This window comes from Heterodontus francisci, chromosome 24 (genome assembly GCF_036365525.1).
Source record: "Heterodontus francisci isolate sHetFra1 chromosome 24, sHetFra1.hap1, whole genome shotgun sequence".
NCBI classification, from domain to species: Eukaryota; Metazoa; Chordata; class Chondrichthyes; order Heterodontiformes; family Heterodontidae; genus Heterodontus; species Heterodontus francisci.
This window is the reverse complement of record NC_090394.1, coordinates 24,002,119-24,021,105: the sequence shown is the minus strand read 5'-3', so window position 1 is coordinate 24,021,105 and position 18,987 is coordinate 24,002,119. Positions and strand designations below refer to the sequence as shown.

At 41.4% G+C, this 18,987-nt stretch overlaps 1 protein-coding gene across 2 annotated transcripts in view; it reads left to right on the top strand.

Moving 5' to 3' along the window:
* Window positions 1–991: 991 nt before the first annotated feature.
* narfl (nuclear prelamin A recognition factor-like) overlaps window positions 992–18,987 on the top strand; it is a 32,952-nt gene continuing 14,956 nt past the window's right edge. Inside the window, exons 1-8 of one of the 2 annotated variants that reach the window (XM_068055761.1) lie at window positions 992–1,099; window positions 6,069–6,164; window positions 6,610–6,753; window positions 11,081–11,213; window positions 13,727–13,861; window positions 15,997–16,115; window positions 17,383–17,512; window positions 18,569–18,641. In XM_068055761.1, the coding sequence (XP_067911862.1) occupies window positions 1,034–1,099; window positions 6,069–6,164; window positions 6,610–6,753; window positions 11,081–11,213; window positions 13,727–13,861; window positions 15,997–16,115; window positions 17,383–17,512; window positions 18,569–18,641 (896 nt within the window). In that variant the 5' untranslated portion in view covers window positions 992–1,033. Of the gene's footprint in view, window positions 1,100–4,973; window positions 5,111–6,068; window positions 6,165–6,609; window positions 6,754–11,080; window positions 11,214–13,726; window positions 13,862–15,996; window positions 16,116–17,382; window positions 17,513–18,568; window positions 18,642–18,987 lie in introns of those variants that run through there. The other variant, XM_068055763.1, reaches the window with a different exon arrangement.

Genomic DNA, 18,987 nt, shown 5'->3' with positions numbered 1-18,987 from the left:
CTGTAACATTGATCACAAGTCGTGGGAGTCAGTTGCCAGCGATCACCAGAGCTGGCGGGCAGCCATAAAGGCAGGGCTAAAGTGTGGCGAGTCGAAGAGAAAGTTGGCAGGAAAAAAGACAGAAGCGCAAGGGGAGAGCCAACTGTGTAACAGCCCCGACAACCAATTTTATCTGCAGCACCTGTGGAACAGTCTGTCACTCTAGTATTGGCCTTTATAGCCACTCCAGGCGCTGCTCCACAAATCATTGACCACCTCCAGGCGCTTACCCATTGTCTCCCGAGACAAGGAGGCCAAAGAAGAAAAGTCTCAAAAATAACTATTCAGCACAACTGTTTCTGTCCCTTCGCCTATTTTGTATCCATGCATTCACTGTCCCTTTAAGGCTTTAATTTTGTTAGTCTATTATGCTGAACTTTATCAAATGCCTTTTCAAAGTCTATATACACATCATCAAAGATCTCAATCAAGTTAAACATGACTTTCCTTTAACAAATCCATGCAGACTTTTGTTTTACTTTTTCAAGTGCCAATTAATTTTGTCCCAGAGCTTTATCCCTAGGAATTTCCCCACCACAGACGTTAGGCTGAGTGGCCTGTAACTACCGGGTTTATATCTTTCCCCTTTTAGCAACAGGGGCGTAGTAACATTTGCAATTCTGCAGTCCTCTGGCACCACTCCCATATCTAAAGAAGATTGTGGCCAGAGTCTCTGGAATTTCCATCCTGATTTCCCTCAGTAGCCACGGATATATCCCATCTGGACTGCATGACTTTCCTACTTTGAGAACTGCCAACTTTCTCAGTACATCATCTTTATTTTTATCTGATTTAATATTGCTGCTACCTCCTGTTTTACTGTTACATTGGAGTTAGATACAGCATCAAAGCATAGATCAATCAGCAGCCCCACCCCATAGTGAGGGTAAGCGGGCCTGAGGGAGGTTCTGACCTCAATTGCCTCACTGACGTACAGCAGGTCCCCGCGCACACTTTACGGCAGCGAGTTTACGGCGGTGTCGGCGATGGTAAAATGGTGTCGCAGTTCAGTGGGGTGCTGCAGCTGACGGATTTGGATGATTTTATAACACCGTCCCAGGTAGGGAAGCGGCCGGGCCGGCTTGGTTTAGAGCCCCGATTTAGGGGCAGCCTCCAGCCCCAGTCTCCTGGATGATGGACCTGTTGTAAAAATTATTCAATTGACTTCCAGAAGAGTTGAAGCGAAAAGCTGGAATCATTTAAACACATACAACCTGATGCAGTATTATGGCAGGAATTGACGGGTGTTTCTGACGAGATGGGCTGAATTCCTTCCTCAGCTGTAAATACCTGGTTTGTATGGAGGAGTGGTGATCTGTTATAATACAAATGTTGTCCCAGTCAGATCCCAGCACTGCGGATTCTGAACCGCTTCGTTCTGGGCCTGTGAATCACATGAGATTCATCCAGACGGGGAGAGTTACACAGAGCTAAAACTGGAATCTCCGAAATAGTTCACTCTAAAACCCCAGACTGTCTGGAACAACTTAATGACCTTGAACCTTTTTATCTTCTTCTTTGGGCCTCCTTATCTCGAGAGACAATGGATACACGCCTGGAGGTGGTCAGTGGTTTGTGAAGCAGCGCCTGGAGTGGCTATAAAGGCCAATTCTAGAGTGACAGGCTTTTCCACAGGTGCTGCAGAGAAATTTGTTTGTCGGGGCTGTTGCACAGTTGGCTCTCCCCTTGCGCCTCTGTCTTTTTTCCTGCCAACTACTAAGTCTCTTCGACTCGGCACATTTTAGCCCTGTCTTTAAAAGAGAAACATGTAAGAGAATGTGCCTGGAAAATACAGTTAAAGTTTCTGCTAAAACTAACATTTTAAAACGAAATAAAAACAGGAAATGCTGGAAATACTCAGCAGGTCTGGCAGCATCTGTGGAGAGAGAAGCAGAGTTAATGTTTTGAGTCGGATATGACCTCAACTTTAACTCTTGTTTCTCTCTCCACAGATGCTGCCAGACCTGCTCAGTATTTCCAGCACTTTGTTTTTATTTCAGATTTCCAGCATCTGTAGTATGTTGCTTTTATCTTAAAAATGAAAACAGCCATATCATTTGGGCTAGCACTTGTTCATGAGTGACTGTTTTCACACTAAAATAAAAGCAAAATACTGCGGATGCTGGAAATCTGAAATAAAAACAAGAAATGCTGGAACCGCTCAGCAGGTCTGGCAGCATCTGTGAAAAGAGAAGCAGAGTTAACATTTCGGGACAGTGACCCTTCTTCGGAACTGACAAATATAAGAAAAGTCACAGATTATAAGCAAGTGAGGTGGGGGTGGGGCAAGAGATAACAAAGGAGAAGGTGTAGATTGGACAAGGCCACATAGCTGACCAAAAAGTCATGGAGCAAAGGCAAACTATATGTTAATGGTGTGTTGAAAGACAAAGCATTAGTACAGATTAGGTGTTAACGGACTGAATATTGAACAGCAGCAAGTGCAAACCTGAAAAAAAAACAGTGGGTAAGCAAACTGAACAAACTAAGATGAAATAAATGCAAAAAAAAAGGATTGTAAAAAATGAAAAAAGAAAAAATAACTAAAAATGAAAGTAAAATGGAGGGCTGTCATGCTCTGAAATTATTGAACTTAATGTTCAGTCCGGCAGGCTGTAGTGTGCCTAATCGGTAGATGAGATGCTGTTCCTCGAGCTTGCGTTGATGTTCACTGGAACACTGCAGCAATCCCAGGACAGAGTTGTGAGCATGAGAGCAGGGGGGAGTGTTGAAATGGCAAGCAACTGGAAGCTCGGGGTCCTGCTTGTGGACTGAGTGGAGATGTTCCGCAAAGCGGTCACCCAGTCTGTGCTTGGTCTCCCCAATGTAGAGGAGACCACATTGTGAGCAGCGAATACAGTCTACTACTACATTGAAAGAAGTACAAGTACAAGAAAGAAGCTGCTTCACCTGAAAGGAGTGTTTGGGGCCTGGGATAGTGAGGAGAGAGGAGGTAAATGGGCAGGTATTACACCTCCTGCGATTGCAGGGGAAGGTGCCATGGGACGGGGATGAGGTGGTGGGGGTAATGGAGGAGTGGACCAGGGTGTCGCGGAGGGAACACGGTCGGGTACTGAAAACAGAGTTCAGTATTTAGTTCTGTTTCAGTTGCAAGATGTGCACTCAGGTATTCTTTGATATACTTATTTATTACACTGGTTATTTATAAAAGGTTCATTGTTTTTTAATCTTCACCCTGCTGGAAAAAGTAACCCATGTTACAGCAAGTGTAGTAGATTCTTTACTTCTACTTAGTGGTACAGTAAAGGTAGAAAGTCACTTAGCTTTCAGTTCCTTTTCTTTTAAACTTACAAAAAAAAATCCTAATCCCAGCTACCTAATGCAGGGAAATATGACATCAGAAAAAAAAAATACCAAAAATTGCCACAAAACACCAGAAATGTATGCATAAAATTTTGGGCATACACTTGAGCTTGTTCAGAACTGACATAAATGCAGGAAACTCTTATTCTCTGGTCTTTTGTATGGGGGCACAGCTATTTCAGGGAGTTAGGTTGGCATCAGAAGGTGCATAAATCAGCACAAGAGATTGAAGAAATTCAGGTGTAGCATAAAAACAGGCGTAAGTAACTTGTATCTAAATTTTCTCTGTCTTTTGCACTGAAAATCGGCAGTTGTTTCACCAAAACTTTTACCAGGATGTTTCGGGCCAGAATCTTTGTACCATTTGTGTCTCAGACACATGTACAAATTCCCAGCTCCCAAGATTTCCCCTGCTGCAGCAGTTCCTTCCCTACCATCTTGATGTCTTGCCTACATGACTCAAGGCTTCCTCACACAACTGCACTTCTGGGTTCTTACGACTAAATTTCCTTCTGTGCCACAGCCTACTTGCAAGCAATACTGGGAAGTGATCTAAATCGGCAGTAGAATTGAGGTTTATATTCCTGACTGCATTATGTGAAGCCCCGGGTGAAATTTCTACCTTGCAGTCACTCCAGGATAACCACAATTCAGCAATGTTTTACATAGTGCCATTTCTCATTAATATGCTTGTTGACACACCAACTAATTGAGCATTTAATATATATGAAGTTTCTCACATTAACTTAAATTTTGCTGAGAAACCAGAGCTTTCTTTGCCATGTTAGGCCACTGATATGTGCTCATATGTTTTACATTTGTTTAGCAGAAGGATCTGTGTACTCCTTTTTGTTTCAAACTGAAATCCAGAGCAAGGGAGGCTGTCTAGCATCTCTGCTGTGTTTGTACAGTTCTACCAGCCACACCCCCTGGGTTGATCAGTACCACAATTCTACTAGCCACACCCCCTGGGTTGATCAGTCCCACAGTTCTACCAGCCACACCCCCTGGGTTGATCAGTACCACAGTTCTACTAGCCACACCCCTTGGGTTGATCAGTACCACAGTTCTACTAGCCAGACCCCCTGGGTTGATCAGTACCACAGTTCTACTAGCCACACCCCCTGGGTTGATCAGTACCACAGTTCTACTAGCCACACCCCCTGGGTTGATCAGTACCACAGTTCTACCAGCCACACCCCCTGGGTTGATCAGTACCACAGTTCTACCAGCCACACCCCCTGGGTTGATCAGTACCACAGTTCTACCAGCCACACCCCCTGGGTTGATCAGTACCACAGTTCTACCAGCCACACCCCCTGGGTTGATCAGTACCACAGTTCTACCAGCCACACCCCCTGGGTTGATCAGTACCACAGTTCTACTAGCCACACCCCCTGGGTTGATCAGTACCACAGTTCTACTAGCCACACCCCCTGGGTTGATCAGTACCACAGTTCTACTAGCCACACCCCCTGGGTTGATCAGTACCACAGTTCTACTAGCCACACCCCCTGGGTTGATCAGTACCACAGTTCTACTAGCCACACCCCCTGGGTTGATCAGTACCATACTCCAGCTGCAGGCGTCCTCGAAACTTGGTTACAGGGCAGATGATAACACCAAAAAAAGCTGAGCAGCTGAAGGGGTTGTTTTATTTGCTTTGCCTGCTTCACAGAAGAGTATTTTTATTCAAAGTACTTATTTTGCCATGAAGCTGGAAAAGTGTGCCAACTGCCTCAGTCGGGTGAGAGCGAGTCATTGTGAACCGCATGGAGGAATGTTATTTGCTATTGGAAGTAACAATACAGTATCAAATAATGGAGAGAAGATTGATTTTCAGCGATCTTGAATGTATCTTGCATTCTTTTTGAGAGGATATTGATCTGTAAATATTGTATGTTGTTCCCAATGTGGATGTAATGTGAAAGCGACAGTGCAGCTTTTTGAGTAATTGTATTCCGCAGCACTGCTTTTCCTTCTGTTAAAAAATTAACACATTAGTTGGAGAGGCACTTTGAGAGAATGTTCTGTGATGGTGTTTATTTCTATGAGTGAGCGGGACCATTCTGAGCTAGTAATCTCACTCGTTGAAGGAGCTTTACTGCTGTTTCAAAAACTAAAGGAGGTTTTTTCAAACAGGGCATTTGTAAACTGCCTTTCAAAGTATGGATGAGATGCGGTAAAACTGCCCCATATACAAACTTCTGCATGTCATGATTCCTTTATTATAATGTGCCAGCAACCCTATTATATGCAACTCTGCTATAAAGAACCTGTTTTTGTGTGTGTGTTGGGACTGATTAGAAATTACAGGCTCCACAATAAATTCTGCCAAATCTCTATTAACCCTTTCAATACTGCAGGGCTATTGATTCCTAAGTTTTGCGTAGCTGATGTGACTCTGCTGTTACAATCGGCTGATGTTGATTTTATCAGTTGACATTCATCCTAACTTCCCATGGTTACCAATTTACAAACTTTGCGGCTAGTGTTAAAAGAAATTGCTTGTGAGACTGCTTGTTGCTTTGGTCAAGACGAGGCTTCCTGCAAGGGGCATTTTTGCTGTCCTCATGCGCTGCCATTGCTACTCAGCAGAACAGTATCAATGCATTTGTTATAAAGCATCTTTGAACTAGTTTGAGGGGACAGGGTGTCCCATTTATAATTAGAATTCAAAGTTAAAATACACTTTATTTTTGCAGGAATGTGTGAAGCCAGTGAAAGTGGAAAAGAAGCCAGGGAAAACATCTGGTATAATCAGAATTGAAAATGATGGTAGTTATACTCAGCTGAACGAGGTAAAACCTAAAAGTTCCTTTGGCTGCTGTTGGGGCATACTTGTGATGCAGTGGAAATAGAGTTAAACTTTTCTGTGTCCAAATATTATAGTTCTTCCCTTTTTTCTTTTGTGCAACTATTGCCGTTAAAATTAGGTTAGTGAAGGAAGAGCAACAGCACCTAAAATAAGGTCTGAAGCATGTTTTTGAAAAGTAATGAGCAATTATAAAAAACATTTTTTTTTAAGCGGAGATGATTTTCTTTTTATTTAAAACTAACACGCCTATAGAGCATCTTCTGCTTTTTACTGTGGAAAGAATACCATTGGGAGGAGGTTTCTAATTGTCATCTCCTGTATCAGGATACAGGTGTAAATTATCCCTCCCTTAAATGAAATGTAGCATGGGAAGAAGGTGTCAGCTGTCTGTGTGTTTGTTCCTTTATCTTACTTGCTTTCATTTTCAGGATGGAAGGATCCAGAAACTTGAAAAAGCAAAAATAACCTTGAATGACTGCTTAGCCTGCAGTGGCTGCATCACATCAGCAGAAAGTGTATTAATCACACAACAAAGCCACGAGGAACTATATAAAGTTCTGAACCAAAACAAAGTAAGACACCACAGTATTGTGGCAGGTGTACATAATATTTCAAAGCCAATTTTCTTTTGTTTTCATGTGCATTTTGATTGCAAAGATGCTTCATCTTGGATGATAAATTTGAGACCATGCTAAGGAAACTAGATATCTTTTTAAGGGAAGGGTAGTGTACCAATTTTTAATTAATGGGAATTTGAAAAGATGGACGTTAGAGATTCGTTTTTGTAAAGCTAGTATAAGGGGAGCAAAGAACAAGATTATGAATTGAGAAAACCACAGGCCAAGTATAATTGGAATGGTAATTTTCCAGGCATAGTCATTAAACTAAATCACCACTTAATGTTGTCCATAATGACTTGATTTAGCAGGGAGGAGAGGGGGGATGAATTTGGTGTAGGATTTCTTTCAGCTGAGATCAGATGGGGTCATGCAACAGGATCTGGATGGCACACTGTGTTTAGTGGTAACTTCTTTCTTTGTTCTAACATGTGTAAGGTAACTGTTCCAATATCACAATTTGAATGCTGACGCCTGAAAATGAGTGTTGTTCAAAATGGTCCAAAAAAATGTGGGTTTCATGGAGATTGGGGGGTAATGCTTCCAGTTTCTTCTATTGTGTTTTGTTTTGACTAATTGAAGATTGCGCTGAACTCCGACATTTTTTGTTTCAGATATGGTTCAAAATATGTGAAAAAAGATGTAAATTGCATTTTTAATGTCAACCCAAAGATTTATGATACGCTATGCTGTTTTAAATTATCTACTGCCAGCTCGAGCTCAAATACTGCACAGCGTCCCTTGTGTTTTATTCAACATACGCTTCTTACAGTCTTTCATAGCCTGGACTCTTTGGATATCGTAAGGGTTTTTAAAATTTGAGTCATATGTAGAAAAGAAACTGAACAAAATATCCATGCGTCTCACTTATGTCACAGCTCAGTTTAAATATAGGAACACTGACCTCCACATCCGAATTATCACCTGTCTCTGCCCCTGCCTCAGCTCAGCTGCTGAAACCCTCAGCCATGCCTTGGTAACCTCCAGAGTCCACTATCCTAATAATCCCCTGGCCAACCTCCCACCTTCCTCCCTTCATAAACATGCACTCATTTAAAACTCCGCTGCTTGTGCCCTAATTTGCACCAAGCCCTGTTCACCCATCACACTTATGCTTGCTGACCTGCTTTGGCTTTTAGTTTTAAAATTCTTATCCTTGTGTTTAAATCTCTCCAAGACCTCACCCCTTGCTTTCTCTGTAACCGCCTCCAGCACTATATCTCTCCCAAGATCTCTGTGTTCCTTCAATGCTGGCCTCTTGCACATCCCCAACTTTTAATTGCTGCACGATTGATAGCCATGCTTTCAGCTGCCAAGGCCCGAAGCTCTGGAATTTGCTCTCTATGCCTCTCCGCCTTTCCTCCTTTATGATGCCATTAAAACTTACCTCTGACTAAGCTTTTGGTTGCTTATCTTAATATCTCTTTGTGGCTTGGTGTTAAGTTTTGTCTGATAACACTCCTCTGAAGCACTTTGGGATGTTTTTACAATTTTAAATGCACTATATAAATGCAATTTGTTGTGAAAATGGTCTGCCAGTAGCACAAAACGGACTCATTGAATTGGATGTCAGTTTTACACTGCACACATTGTGAAATGAAAATCGGTATAATTCAAATCAGGCTGCAAGTTTGAGCTTGTCTCAAGCTACTGGCAAAGACTGATTTCATCTCCCATCATTTTTTTTTTCCACTTTCATCCCATTCTTGCTAGGTTATGTTTCTAGGAGAGAGGACATCCCTGGTACAGTGCCCAAAGTATCATTCAGCTGCAATCCTACACAATGGGTTCCTCCTTATAGTTCCAGTTTATACCAAAGGGAATCCAAAAAATTAAATAGTAAGAGGAGCGGTGTGGCCGATTAGGGACCAAAAAGGGGATCTATGCATTGAGGCAGAGGGCATGGCTGAAGTAATAAATGAGCACTTTGCATCTATCTTTATCAAAGAAGATGATGCTGCCGAAATCATAATGAAGGAGGAGGTAATTGAGATACTGGATGGACTGAAAATTGATAGAGGTGTGAGAAAGGCTGGCTGTACTTAAAGTTGATAGGTCACCAGGACCAGATGGGATGCATCCAAGGATACTGAAGGAAGTAAGGGTGGAAATTGTTGAGGTACTGGCTGTAATTTTCCAATCCTTAGATGCAGGAGTGGTGTCAGAGGACTGGAGAATTGCAAATGTTACAGCCTTTTACAGGTCAGTCAGTTTAATTTCCGTGATGGGGAAAGCTTTTGGAACTGATAATCAGTGACACACATTAGTCACTTGGACAAATGTCGATTAATTAAGGAAAGCCAGCACAGATTTGCTAAAGACAAATGTTTAGTTAACTTAATTGCGTTTTTTGATGTAACAAAGAGGGTTGACATTGTGTACATGGACTTCCAAAAGGCATTTGATAAAGTGCCACATAATCGGCTTGCCAGCAAAGTTGAAGCCCATTGAATAAAAGGGCCAGTGGCAGCATGGATACAAAGTTGACTGAGTGATAGTAAGTAGAGAATAGTGGTGAACGGTTGTTTATCAGACTGGAGAAGGTTCCCCAGGGGTCGGTCATAGGACCACTGCTTGACCTATATTAATGTAAACTTGGGTGTGCTGGGCAAAATATCCAAATGACAGCAAACTTGGAAGTATTGTAAACTGTGAGGAGGACAGTGATAAACTTTGAGGACATAGGCAGGCTGATGGAATGGGTGGGCACATGGCGGATGGAACTTGATGCAGAGAAGTGTGAGGTGATTCATTTTTGTAGGAAGAAGGATACAATTCTAAAGGAGTGCAGGAACAGAGACCTGTGGTTACATGTGCACAAGTTGTTGAAGGTGGCAGGGCAGGTTGAGAGAGTGGTTAATAAGGTATATGTGATCCTGGACTTTATAAATGGAGGCATAGAGTACAAAAGTAAGGAAGTTATGGTGAACCTTTATAAAACACTGGTTCAGCCTTAACTGGAGTATTGTGTCCGCTGCACTTTAGGAAGGATGTAAAAGCATTGGATAGGGTGAAGAAAAGATTTGCGAGAATGGTTCCAAGGATGAGGAACTTCAGTTACATGGGCAGCTTGGAGAAACTGGGGCTGTTCTCCTTAGAGAAGAAAAGGTTGAGAGGAGATTTGATAGAAGTGCTCAAAATCATGAGGGTAGATAGGGTGAAACTGTTCCCATTGAGGGAAGGGCCAAGAACCAGAGGAAGTAAAAGAAGCAACAGTGACGTGAGGAAGAACCTGTTCACGCAGTGAGTGGTGAGGATCTGGAATGCACTGCTTGAGAGTGTGGTGGAGGCAGATTCAATCGTGCCTTTCAAAAGACAATTGGATAAGCACCTGGGGAAAATAATTGCAGAGCTAGGGGGAAGGAGACTAGCCGTGTTGCTCTGCAGAGAGCTGGCACAGACACGGCTGGCTGAATGGCCTCTTTCTGTGTTATAATCATTCTGTGATTTGAAATCTTTTTGCAATGTTGCAGTGCCAGTATTGTCACTGTTTTGAACTGATAGCATTTAATGTGAAGTGTTTGTCTTGGAAAAAATGTCCTCTTTGGATTGTGCAAATGGTACGGTGATGGAAATTGCAAGCGATAGAATGATTTAATTTAGCTAAAACCTCACACTTATTCATGGTGATGGAGAGGATGTTGCTGACTAGCTTTATTCTGCACCTAGTGACAGCACAACCCTGTCTTCGTTTCTGCATATGAAATTGTAAACATGTTGCTAAATCTGGCGTAAGGCAGATAGAAAATTGACCTTAAAACTGAAACTTGTGACTCTTTATCACTGTGACTCTGCTATTTTCCACACTCCATGTATTGACTATCTGAATTAGATGTGTGATTTGTATTTGTACAGTTTTTTTTTTGTCTCTTTTCTGCGCCCACCCACATAGGGTTCCTCAGCTGCTAGCAGCTTCCACTGCCTTGCTCAATTATTTCATTCTGAGAGTCAGGCTGTCCTTTCATGAGAGGCATCACAACTGAGCCAGCCCCATTCTGACCTGACCCTTCACACCTTTCTACTTTACAACAGCCATCACGGGACAGCAAACATGAGTAGAAAATCTGGTGGGGTTTTGTTTGTTCTCTCTTGGGACACTGAGATCAATTGTCATACTCTTTGAACTTCTGAATAACTCTCTGCTTAGCTGTTTAACAAAGGAAAAAAATGCAAATAATCAATAACACTGTTTCTTTGAATCCATTTGGTTGTGGTCACTGTTTGAGTAGGCCACAGTATTGCATTGAGTATACTTCCTGACCGCTGCTGTTTCATTGATTAGGTGTCTGGTTCCGAGAATCAGAAGCTGGTGGTGGTTTCAGTTTCACCACAATCCAGGGCATCATTAGCTGCAAGATTTAAACTTCAGGTTTCAGACACAGCACGACGGCTGACAGCATTCTTCAAGAATCTAGGTGAGTGGATTCACAGCGTGGCAAGGTAGAATAAGGTTCTTTACTTGCACAGCTACAGTGGAATTTAGTGAGTAAAACCTATACAATCAACCCAACCTGATATATGGTGTAGGTGGGTTCAATATACATAGCAGAGCAGTTGAGGGTGATACCATGTGGTATCACCTTGGATCATTATTCCACACCAGAATGGGACCTGAGATTTCACCCACATATATTGAATTCTTGGTTTTCACTGATCTGAGGGAACATTGAGCAGAAATTAGATTCTCCACACAGGAAAGGAAACAAGATTAAAAGGTGAGCCATCCTGTATAACAACAATGCATCTCATTGTGGCTGATTTTGATGCAGCATTGTTGGAATTGTGTGAAAAAGTCATCCACCTGCACACACACCAGGATAATGAGATACCAGAGGGAGAAAAGTAAATTAAAGTGGAAGGGTCTTTCTCAGTGGTTTATATATAAGGTTGTTGTATCTGAGTCATACACACCAGGAAGTTCCCAGATTCAATCTGCATTCTTTGCTGAATTTGTTCATTTGATCCAGGGGAGCGGTATGCATGCTGCAGTCTGTGAAACCGTACCCAGCAATCAGATTCCGCAGCCTATGAAACCATTCCCAACAAGAGAGCCAATGTATATTATTCTTTGTAATGTGTACAGTTAATTTGTGGATCTTTATCCAATTAGAGCAGCATGCTTTTTGGCAGTGCCAGTTGTTTTGGCAGTTAGAAATAAATACAGCCTCCAGAGACTAGACGATTTGAAATCATGATACTGGACTTTTTCACTACATGCTACAAAGGAATAGCATGCTCCCTCTATATATTGGTGAGAAATGGCATTCAAACAATTTATTTCTCAAGTGTGCTCAGTCTGAAACACATGTATAATGTCAGACTAGCCACCCTGGCTTTTACAATAAAGAATGATTTTGCTTTTTATTTTTTGTGGGATGTGGGTGTCTCTGGCTAGGACATCATTTATTGCCCATCCCGAATTGCCCTTGAACTGAGAGGCTCGCTAGGCCATTTCAGAGGGCGTTTAAGAGTCAGCCACATTGCTGTGGGTCTGGAGTCACATGTGGGCCAGACCAGGTAAGGACAGCAGATTTCCTTTCCTAAAGGACATTAGTGAACCAGATGGGCTTTTACAACAATTGACAATGGTTTCATGGCTATCATTAGACTAGCTTTTTTTTAAAATTCCAGATTTATTAATCAAAATTCACCATCTGTCGTGGGGGGATTCGAACCCCATGTCCCCAAGCATTAGTCTGGGCTGGTTTACCAGTCTAATGAAATTAACACTACATCACCTGCTCTTCATGATATCTGTGATATGCAGGTTACTGTAATGATGGCTTATCTAAAGGCTGGGAAAGAAAATGGGAAAAACTATGCAAAAATCAAAAGCGTCGATTTTCTGTAGTCAGGCTTAGTGACATTAATTTGTCAAGGTTTTTGCCTGTGCTGGGGTGGGGTTCTGCCTCAGGCAAGGGGACAATGGAGAAAATGCCTTGAGGGTGGAGGAAATGGCAGCTAAAAGGTCTTGGCTGGCTGCAGGATGGCACAAGGCATCCTAACTCTGCATGGCTAAAACTTAAATTTACCATGGGCTACAGGGCAATTTTTTATTGATTCAGTCCGTTGTGGCGATTGGGGATACATTTATACTTTAAAGGGACTTCCAGTGGCCTAGCGGAACCATAGACACCAGTAACATGGCCCTGTTAATAAGTCTTGATGACTTAAAATATGACATGGGGGTGGGGGGGGTGGTGGGTGGTGGTATCCGTGTGGTAATCTGGTGGAGTTGATCATCAGCCATTATAGAACCCGTCTAATTTCAGTTCCACAATAATTTATCCAAAGATATTGTCCTACCATTAACACCTACTTTGAGTACAGCTGTAGAAGCCTGCAGCGTGGTGCACCTTGAGGGCAAAATTGGAATGAAAATTGATTTGCGCAGCAGTTTTATAAATGTGATGATAATTCTCTTCATGGGCAAATGAATTAGAAGTTTAAGCAGTTCATTTTTCTGCACAGTAAAGTGGAAAACAGCTGAGACTGAGGGGTTTAATTCCTCAGACACAAAATTTAGAAAATTATTTTTCTCAATTAATGACCCATCAAAGAAATTGTGTGACTGCCCTGCTTTGAAATGTGTGGTTTTTGAGAATCAGATTTTGTTGGTTTTGTGTAAGTAATGACCAACTATAAGGCATTCTCCTGTTTTCCATTAAAGGAATTGCATTCCATTTGGTGTGTTCACATATAGGTGTACGTGAGTTAGTTGGAGAGTACAGGCAATTACACACATGTAGGAAGCGAACATGTTAAAACGATGTGAAATGTATTTAAGAAACAAAACTAAAATATTTTGTTACAATTTTGAGTTAAGTTGATTCAGATAAATGCATAGATGAAAATATCTAAGTTGTGGAGTATAGTCCTAAAATTTTAATTTCTCAACTTCTTTTCTACCTCTTCAAAATATCCTCAGGCATTCACTATGTGTTCGACACAACCTTCTCGAGAAACTTCAGCTTGCTGGAGAGTCAGCACGAGTTTGTGCAGCGTTTCCATAGGCATAAGGAGGATAGCAAAGCCCTGCCAATGCTGGCCTCTGCCTGTCCAGGTATTTGAAATAGAAAGAAAGAACTTGTATTTATATAGCACCTCGGGATAGCCATGAAATGTACTTGCTGTTTTAATGTAGGAAATGTGGTAACCAAAATTTTGCACAGCAAGGTCCAACAGATAGCAATGTGATAATGACTAAGTAATCTGATTTTGGTTTTAATTAAGAGATAAATATTGACCAGCGCACTGGGGAGAACTCCCCTGCTCTTCTTTAAAATAGTGCCATGGGATCTTTTACATCCACGTGAGGGCAGTTAGGGACTCGGTTTAGAGTCTCATTTGAAAGACAGCACCTCCACCTGAGTGTTTCCTCAGTACTGATCAGATGTGTCAGCCTTGATTAGGTGCTCAAGTTTCTGGACTGTGGCTTGAACCCACTTAAAATGAAACTGGCAAAGTAAGCTCTGAGAAGAGTGCAAAGGGATATACAGATCAGTTAAGTGATTGAGCAAGAAGGTAGCAGATGGAGTATAATGTGGGGAAGTGTGAAATTATCCACTTTGGTCAGAAGAATGGAAAAACAGAATATTTATTAAAAGGTGAAAAACTAGTAAATAGTAAACTGGTTATTCAGAGGGATTTGGGGAGGTCCTTGTACATGAATTGCTAAAAGTTAACATGCAGGTACAGCAAGTAGTTGGGAAGGCAAATTGTATGTTATCCTAATTGCAATGGGGTTGGGGTAAGAGAGTAATGAAGTCCTAGCTGCAGTTATGTAGGGCTTTGGTAAGATCACACCTGGAGTACTGTGTGCAGTTTTGGTCTCCTTACCTAGGAAGGATATACTTGCCTTCGAAGGGGTGCAATGAAGATTCACTAGATTAATTCCTGGGTTGAGAGAGCTGTCCTATGAGGAGAGATTGAGTAGAATGGGTCTCTATTCTGTGGAGTTTAGAAGAATGAGAGGTGATCTCACTAACATAAATATCTGGAGGGCTTGACTGTAAATCTTTGGAATTCTGTACTCCAATCAATGAGTATATTTAAGACTGAAATGGGTTTAGGCTTTGGGACACTAAGGGAATCAAGGGATATGGGATAAATAAAAGCAAAATACTACAGATGCTGGAAATCTGAAATAAAAACAAGAAATGCTGGAAATACTCAGGTCTGGCAGCATCTGTGGAGAGAAGCGTGTCTCTGAAATTATTGAATTCAGTGTTCAGTCTGGCAGTGCCTACCCACTGTTACTGTTTTAAAATTTTTTTTTAATGTTTGTGCTTGGAGTGCTTTGTGCTTTACAGTCAATTCACACCCTCTCTGCACTAACAATTTGTCTTTCAGCACACCATTAACATACTGTTGACCTTTGTTCCATGACCTTCTGGTCAGTTATTCTGTGTGACCATGTTCTATCAACGCCTTATCTCTTGCCCCACCCCCTGCTTTACTTGCTTAAAACCTTTTACATTTCTAATATTCTTCAGTTCTGAAGAAGGGTCACTGACCTGAAACGTTAACTCTGCTTCTCTCTCCACAGATGCTGCCAGACCTGCTGAGTATTTCCCGCATTTCTTGTTTTTATATACAAGGGATATGGGAATTGGGCAGGAAAGTGGAGTTGAAGTTAAGCCATGTGCTTAGTGATTGGTGGAGCAAGCTCAATGGACCGTATGGCCTCCTCTACTGTTTCTTTTGTTAGGCTGGCACCTGATTCTATTCTCATGACCTACAGTCCTATTCCCAACCTGCTATTTAGTTAAAAATAGAAACATCAACTGTTGGAAACCGGAAACCTGAAATAAAAACAATTCCACAGCAAGTAAGTCAGCATCTGCAGCAGCTGCTTTAGATGGCTACTTTTTGAAGTAATTAATTGCTACTGCATCAAATGATTTCACAGGAAATTGGTTCCATTTCTATTCCACAACAACTTCTTTCAGTCTCAAGTTTGCTCACTTTTGATTACTGAGCTGTTTTACTCTGACTGAGTTATAAGCCGGTTTACTGTCTGTATAAAATTGTTTTTAAAATAATACTTGCAGCTGTACAGTGCCTTATTCCACTAAAACCTCTAAATACTCTTTGCATAAAATTGCTTTTGCCAAGTGCGGTGACTTTTTAAACATGACCTAGCAAAACTTAACCTGAATATTTAGTTCTTGTTACACGTCACCATTTCTCTTTCAGGTTGGATCTGTTATGCAGAGAAAACCCATGGTAGTTACATTATACCCTATATCAGCACAACAAAATCTCCACAGCAGGTGATGGGCTCATTAGTCAAGGACTACTTTGCAAAACAGCAGGTAAATGACTATCAATATTTTCAAATCCACAAAACCTTGTATTGTTACAGCAGAGCATTAGAGTCTCAAAAGCTGACATAACTAACTGCAGGTTCTCCTGATCGAGGCCGGGGTAGACTGAGGAAAAAGCAAATTTCCCAAAACCATTGTAGTTTTTGTACTCATTGGTGTGGGTGAATCATTGCCATAACTTGAGCTGAAATCTCATTCATGTGCACAGATAGGCGGACATCGTGTGCAGCATAGACTTCAATCCAAAAGATCTGCTGGCAAAGATAGTCATGTCAGTGAGCTTTTTTTTAAAAAAAAAAGTGCTATCTTAGATGCTCAGTGAGCTTTAGATGACAACTTTTTCTACAGGCTAGTAAATATTCCTTGTGCAATTCTTGCATGACTGTATTGTGTGCTGTGATGTTTTATCACATAATGCTGTGCATTATGCAGAAAGAGGTGATGTACTTTTGAAGAGTTGAAATGGGATGATCTGGCTGAGATTTGATAGTTATCGCATGAAGTCTCCTTCTGTACTATGAATCAAATCTGAAAATAGAAGCTTTGAAGTTAGCACTTTTAAAAAAAATTTAGCTTGAGATTAGAAGATTGAGGGATGGTCTAATTGAGGGCTTTAAAATGATAAAGGGTTTCATAGATATGGAGAAATCATTTTCTCTGGTGGGGTATCCAGAGCAAGAGGGCATATCCTTGAGTTAGGCTATGAAGGACTGAAATCAGGAAGCATTTTTTTCCCACACAGTCTGGTGGAAATCTGAACTCTCCCTAAATGCTGTGGATGCTGAATCAGTTGAAATTTTTAAGACTGAGAGATTTATATTTTTGTTGGGTAAGGGCAGTGTTCCTTCTAAGCTTAACATTCCTGCACAGGCCATTGCGTTTAAGTTATCGCAAGTGTGCAGTCATGCAAAAACATTTAATGGGTTCATGCACTTAAATTGCTTGTATGTTCCAAAAAAAGTCAGAGGGTACATTGAGTAATGGTATAAAAGTATATGGAATTGAAGTATAGATTAGCCATAATCTAATTAGATAGCAGAACAGGCTTGAGGAGCTGATTGGCCTACTGTTCTAGATTCCTTTTGAAATATGTTCCTTCAAAGTTGGGATTTTCTTTGTTGTCTGGGTGTTGAAAATTTCTCATTTGAAGCTAGTATGGAATGTGAATTAGGTGGAGAATATAGGTATTTACACGCATGAAGCAGGAGGCCAGTAGAAAAACAACAGAGTGTGATGTATTCTGTTTTCCCCATAGAATATGACACCCGATCAAATATACCATGTAACAGTGATGCCATGTTATGATAAAAAATTAGAGGCTTCAAGGGAAGATTTCTTCAGCAAGGAATACCAGACAAGGGATGTGGACTGTGTAATTACTTCTGGTGAGAAAAGCTTGAAGCAGGCTTACCTGTTATGCTTAGTGACATTGATGCTTCTGTCATGCTTTGCCTGCCTTTGTTATCTTGTTATTCCTTTCCTCTATTTTCACTCGGGGTTGTGCTCCCTCTGTAATACTATTCCATGGGTCAAACCAAAAGGTTTTTAAATCAGCTGAATTGCCAGTTTAATGCCCCAGTAGTCTGTCAAAAAGTCAAACATATATACAAGTCTCCGCCTACTTTGTGAACTTTCAGCAAATCTTTCTGGTATTCAATTCTATGGGTTTATGTTGTTTTCCATGGTTCCTAGTGGTGAAATTTTAGTACATAACGTTCATGGAGAAATCAGTGGAAGTAAACGCAAGTTACACAGATACGGTTTCAGCAGTGGCCAAAATAGCATTGGATGGCAGCTGCAACTTATTTTCCTTGAAACCTTTAACACACTCATCTGTGTCATAACCAGTCATGGTGTGATTGGTATCTTCGCAAGGCCATCTTTCACTTGCTTATGAGTTATCGATTCCGGGTACTGCCTGTGTGGAGTTTGCAAGTTCTCCCTGTGTCTGCGTGGGTTTTCTCCGGGTGCTCCGGTTTCCTCCCACAAGCCAAAAGACTTGCAGGTTGATGGGTAAATTGGCCATTATAAATTGTCACTAGTATAGGTAGGTGGTAGGGAAATATAGGGACAGGTGGGGATGTTTGGTAGGAATATGGGATTAGTGTAGGATTAGTATAAATGGGTGGTTGATGTTCGGCACAGACTCGGTGGGCCGAAGGGCCTGTTTAAGTGCTGTATCTCTAATCTATCTGATTGGAGTTGCTTCTGGAGGTATTTGTCATGTTCTGACGGTGATGTGACTCAAACAAGTTTGCACTACAGAAAGCATCATAAAGGCACCTTTCACCTGGAAGGAATCTTAGTTATTCCTTATATTGAAATAATTCAGATTGGAGATTGGTTTCCTCTGTGAGGGCTTCATCCCTGTACAGGCTGTCATTTACTCATTTTGAAGTTGTGCTCAGTGATATACTAATGATGGAATCTCTGTTTTGAAGGTGAAGTGTTGAAAATGTTAGAACAGGAAGGGCTTTCCTTGATAAACGTGGAGCCGATGCCACTGGATACAATGTAAGTCAGTTTCTTTAGTAGCTTTATAGGTTAGGTTCTGATCAATGGCTCACTTAAACAAAACATTTATTTTTAAAAAGAAAAATCTCCACTCAAGGTTTAAAGTTATTTTTCTTTTCTATTTAATTTTGCCTTGACATCCATCTGCTGAGGGTGCAGGTAAGCAATGTGACATGTACTTACCTGATCTCCACTATCACTATCCTGGAACTGGTGGCTAGTGCTTTCCTCCTTCCCATTATAGAAACATAGAATGATTACTGCACAGAAGGAGGTCTTTTGTATCCTTGCCGACTCTCTGCAAGAGCAGCTCAGCTCGTCCCACTCCCCTGCCCTTTCCCTGTAG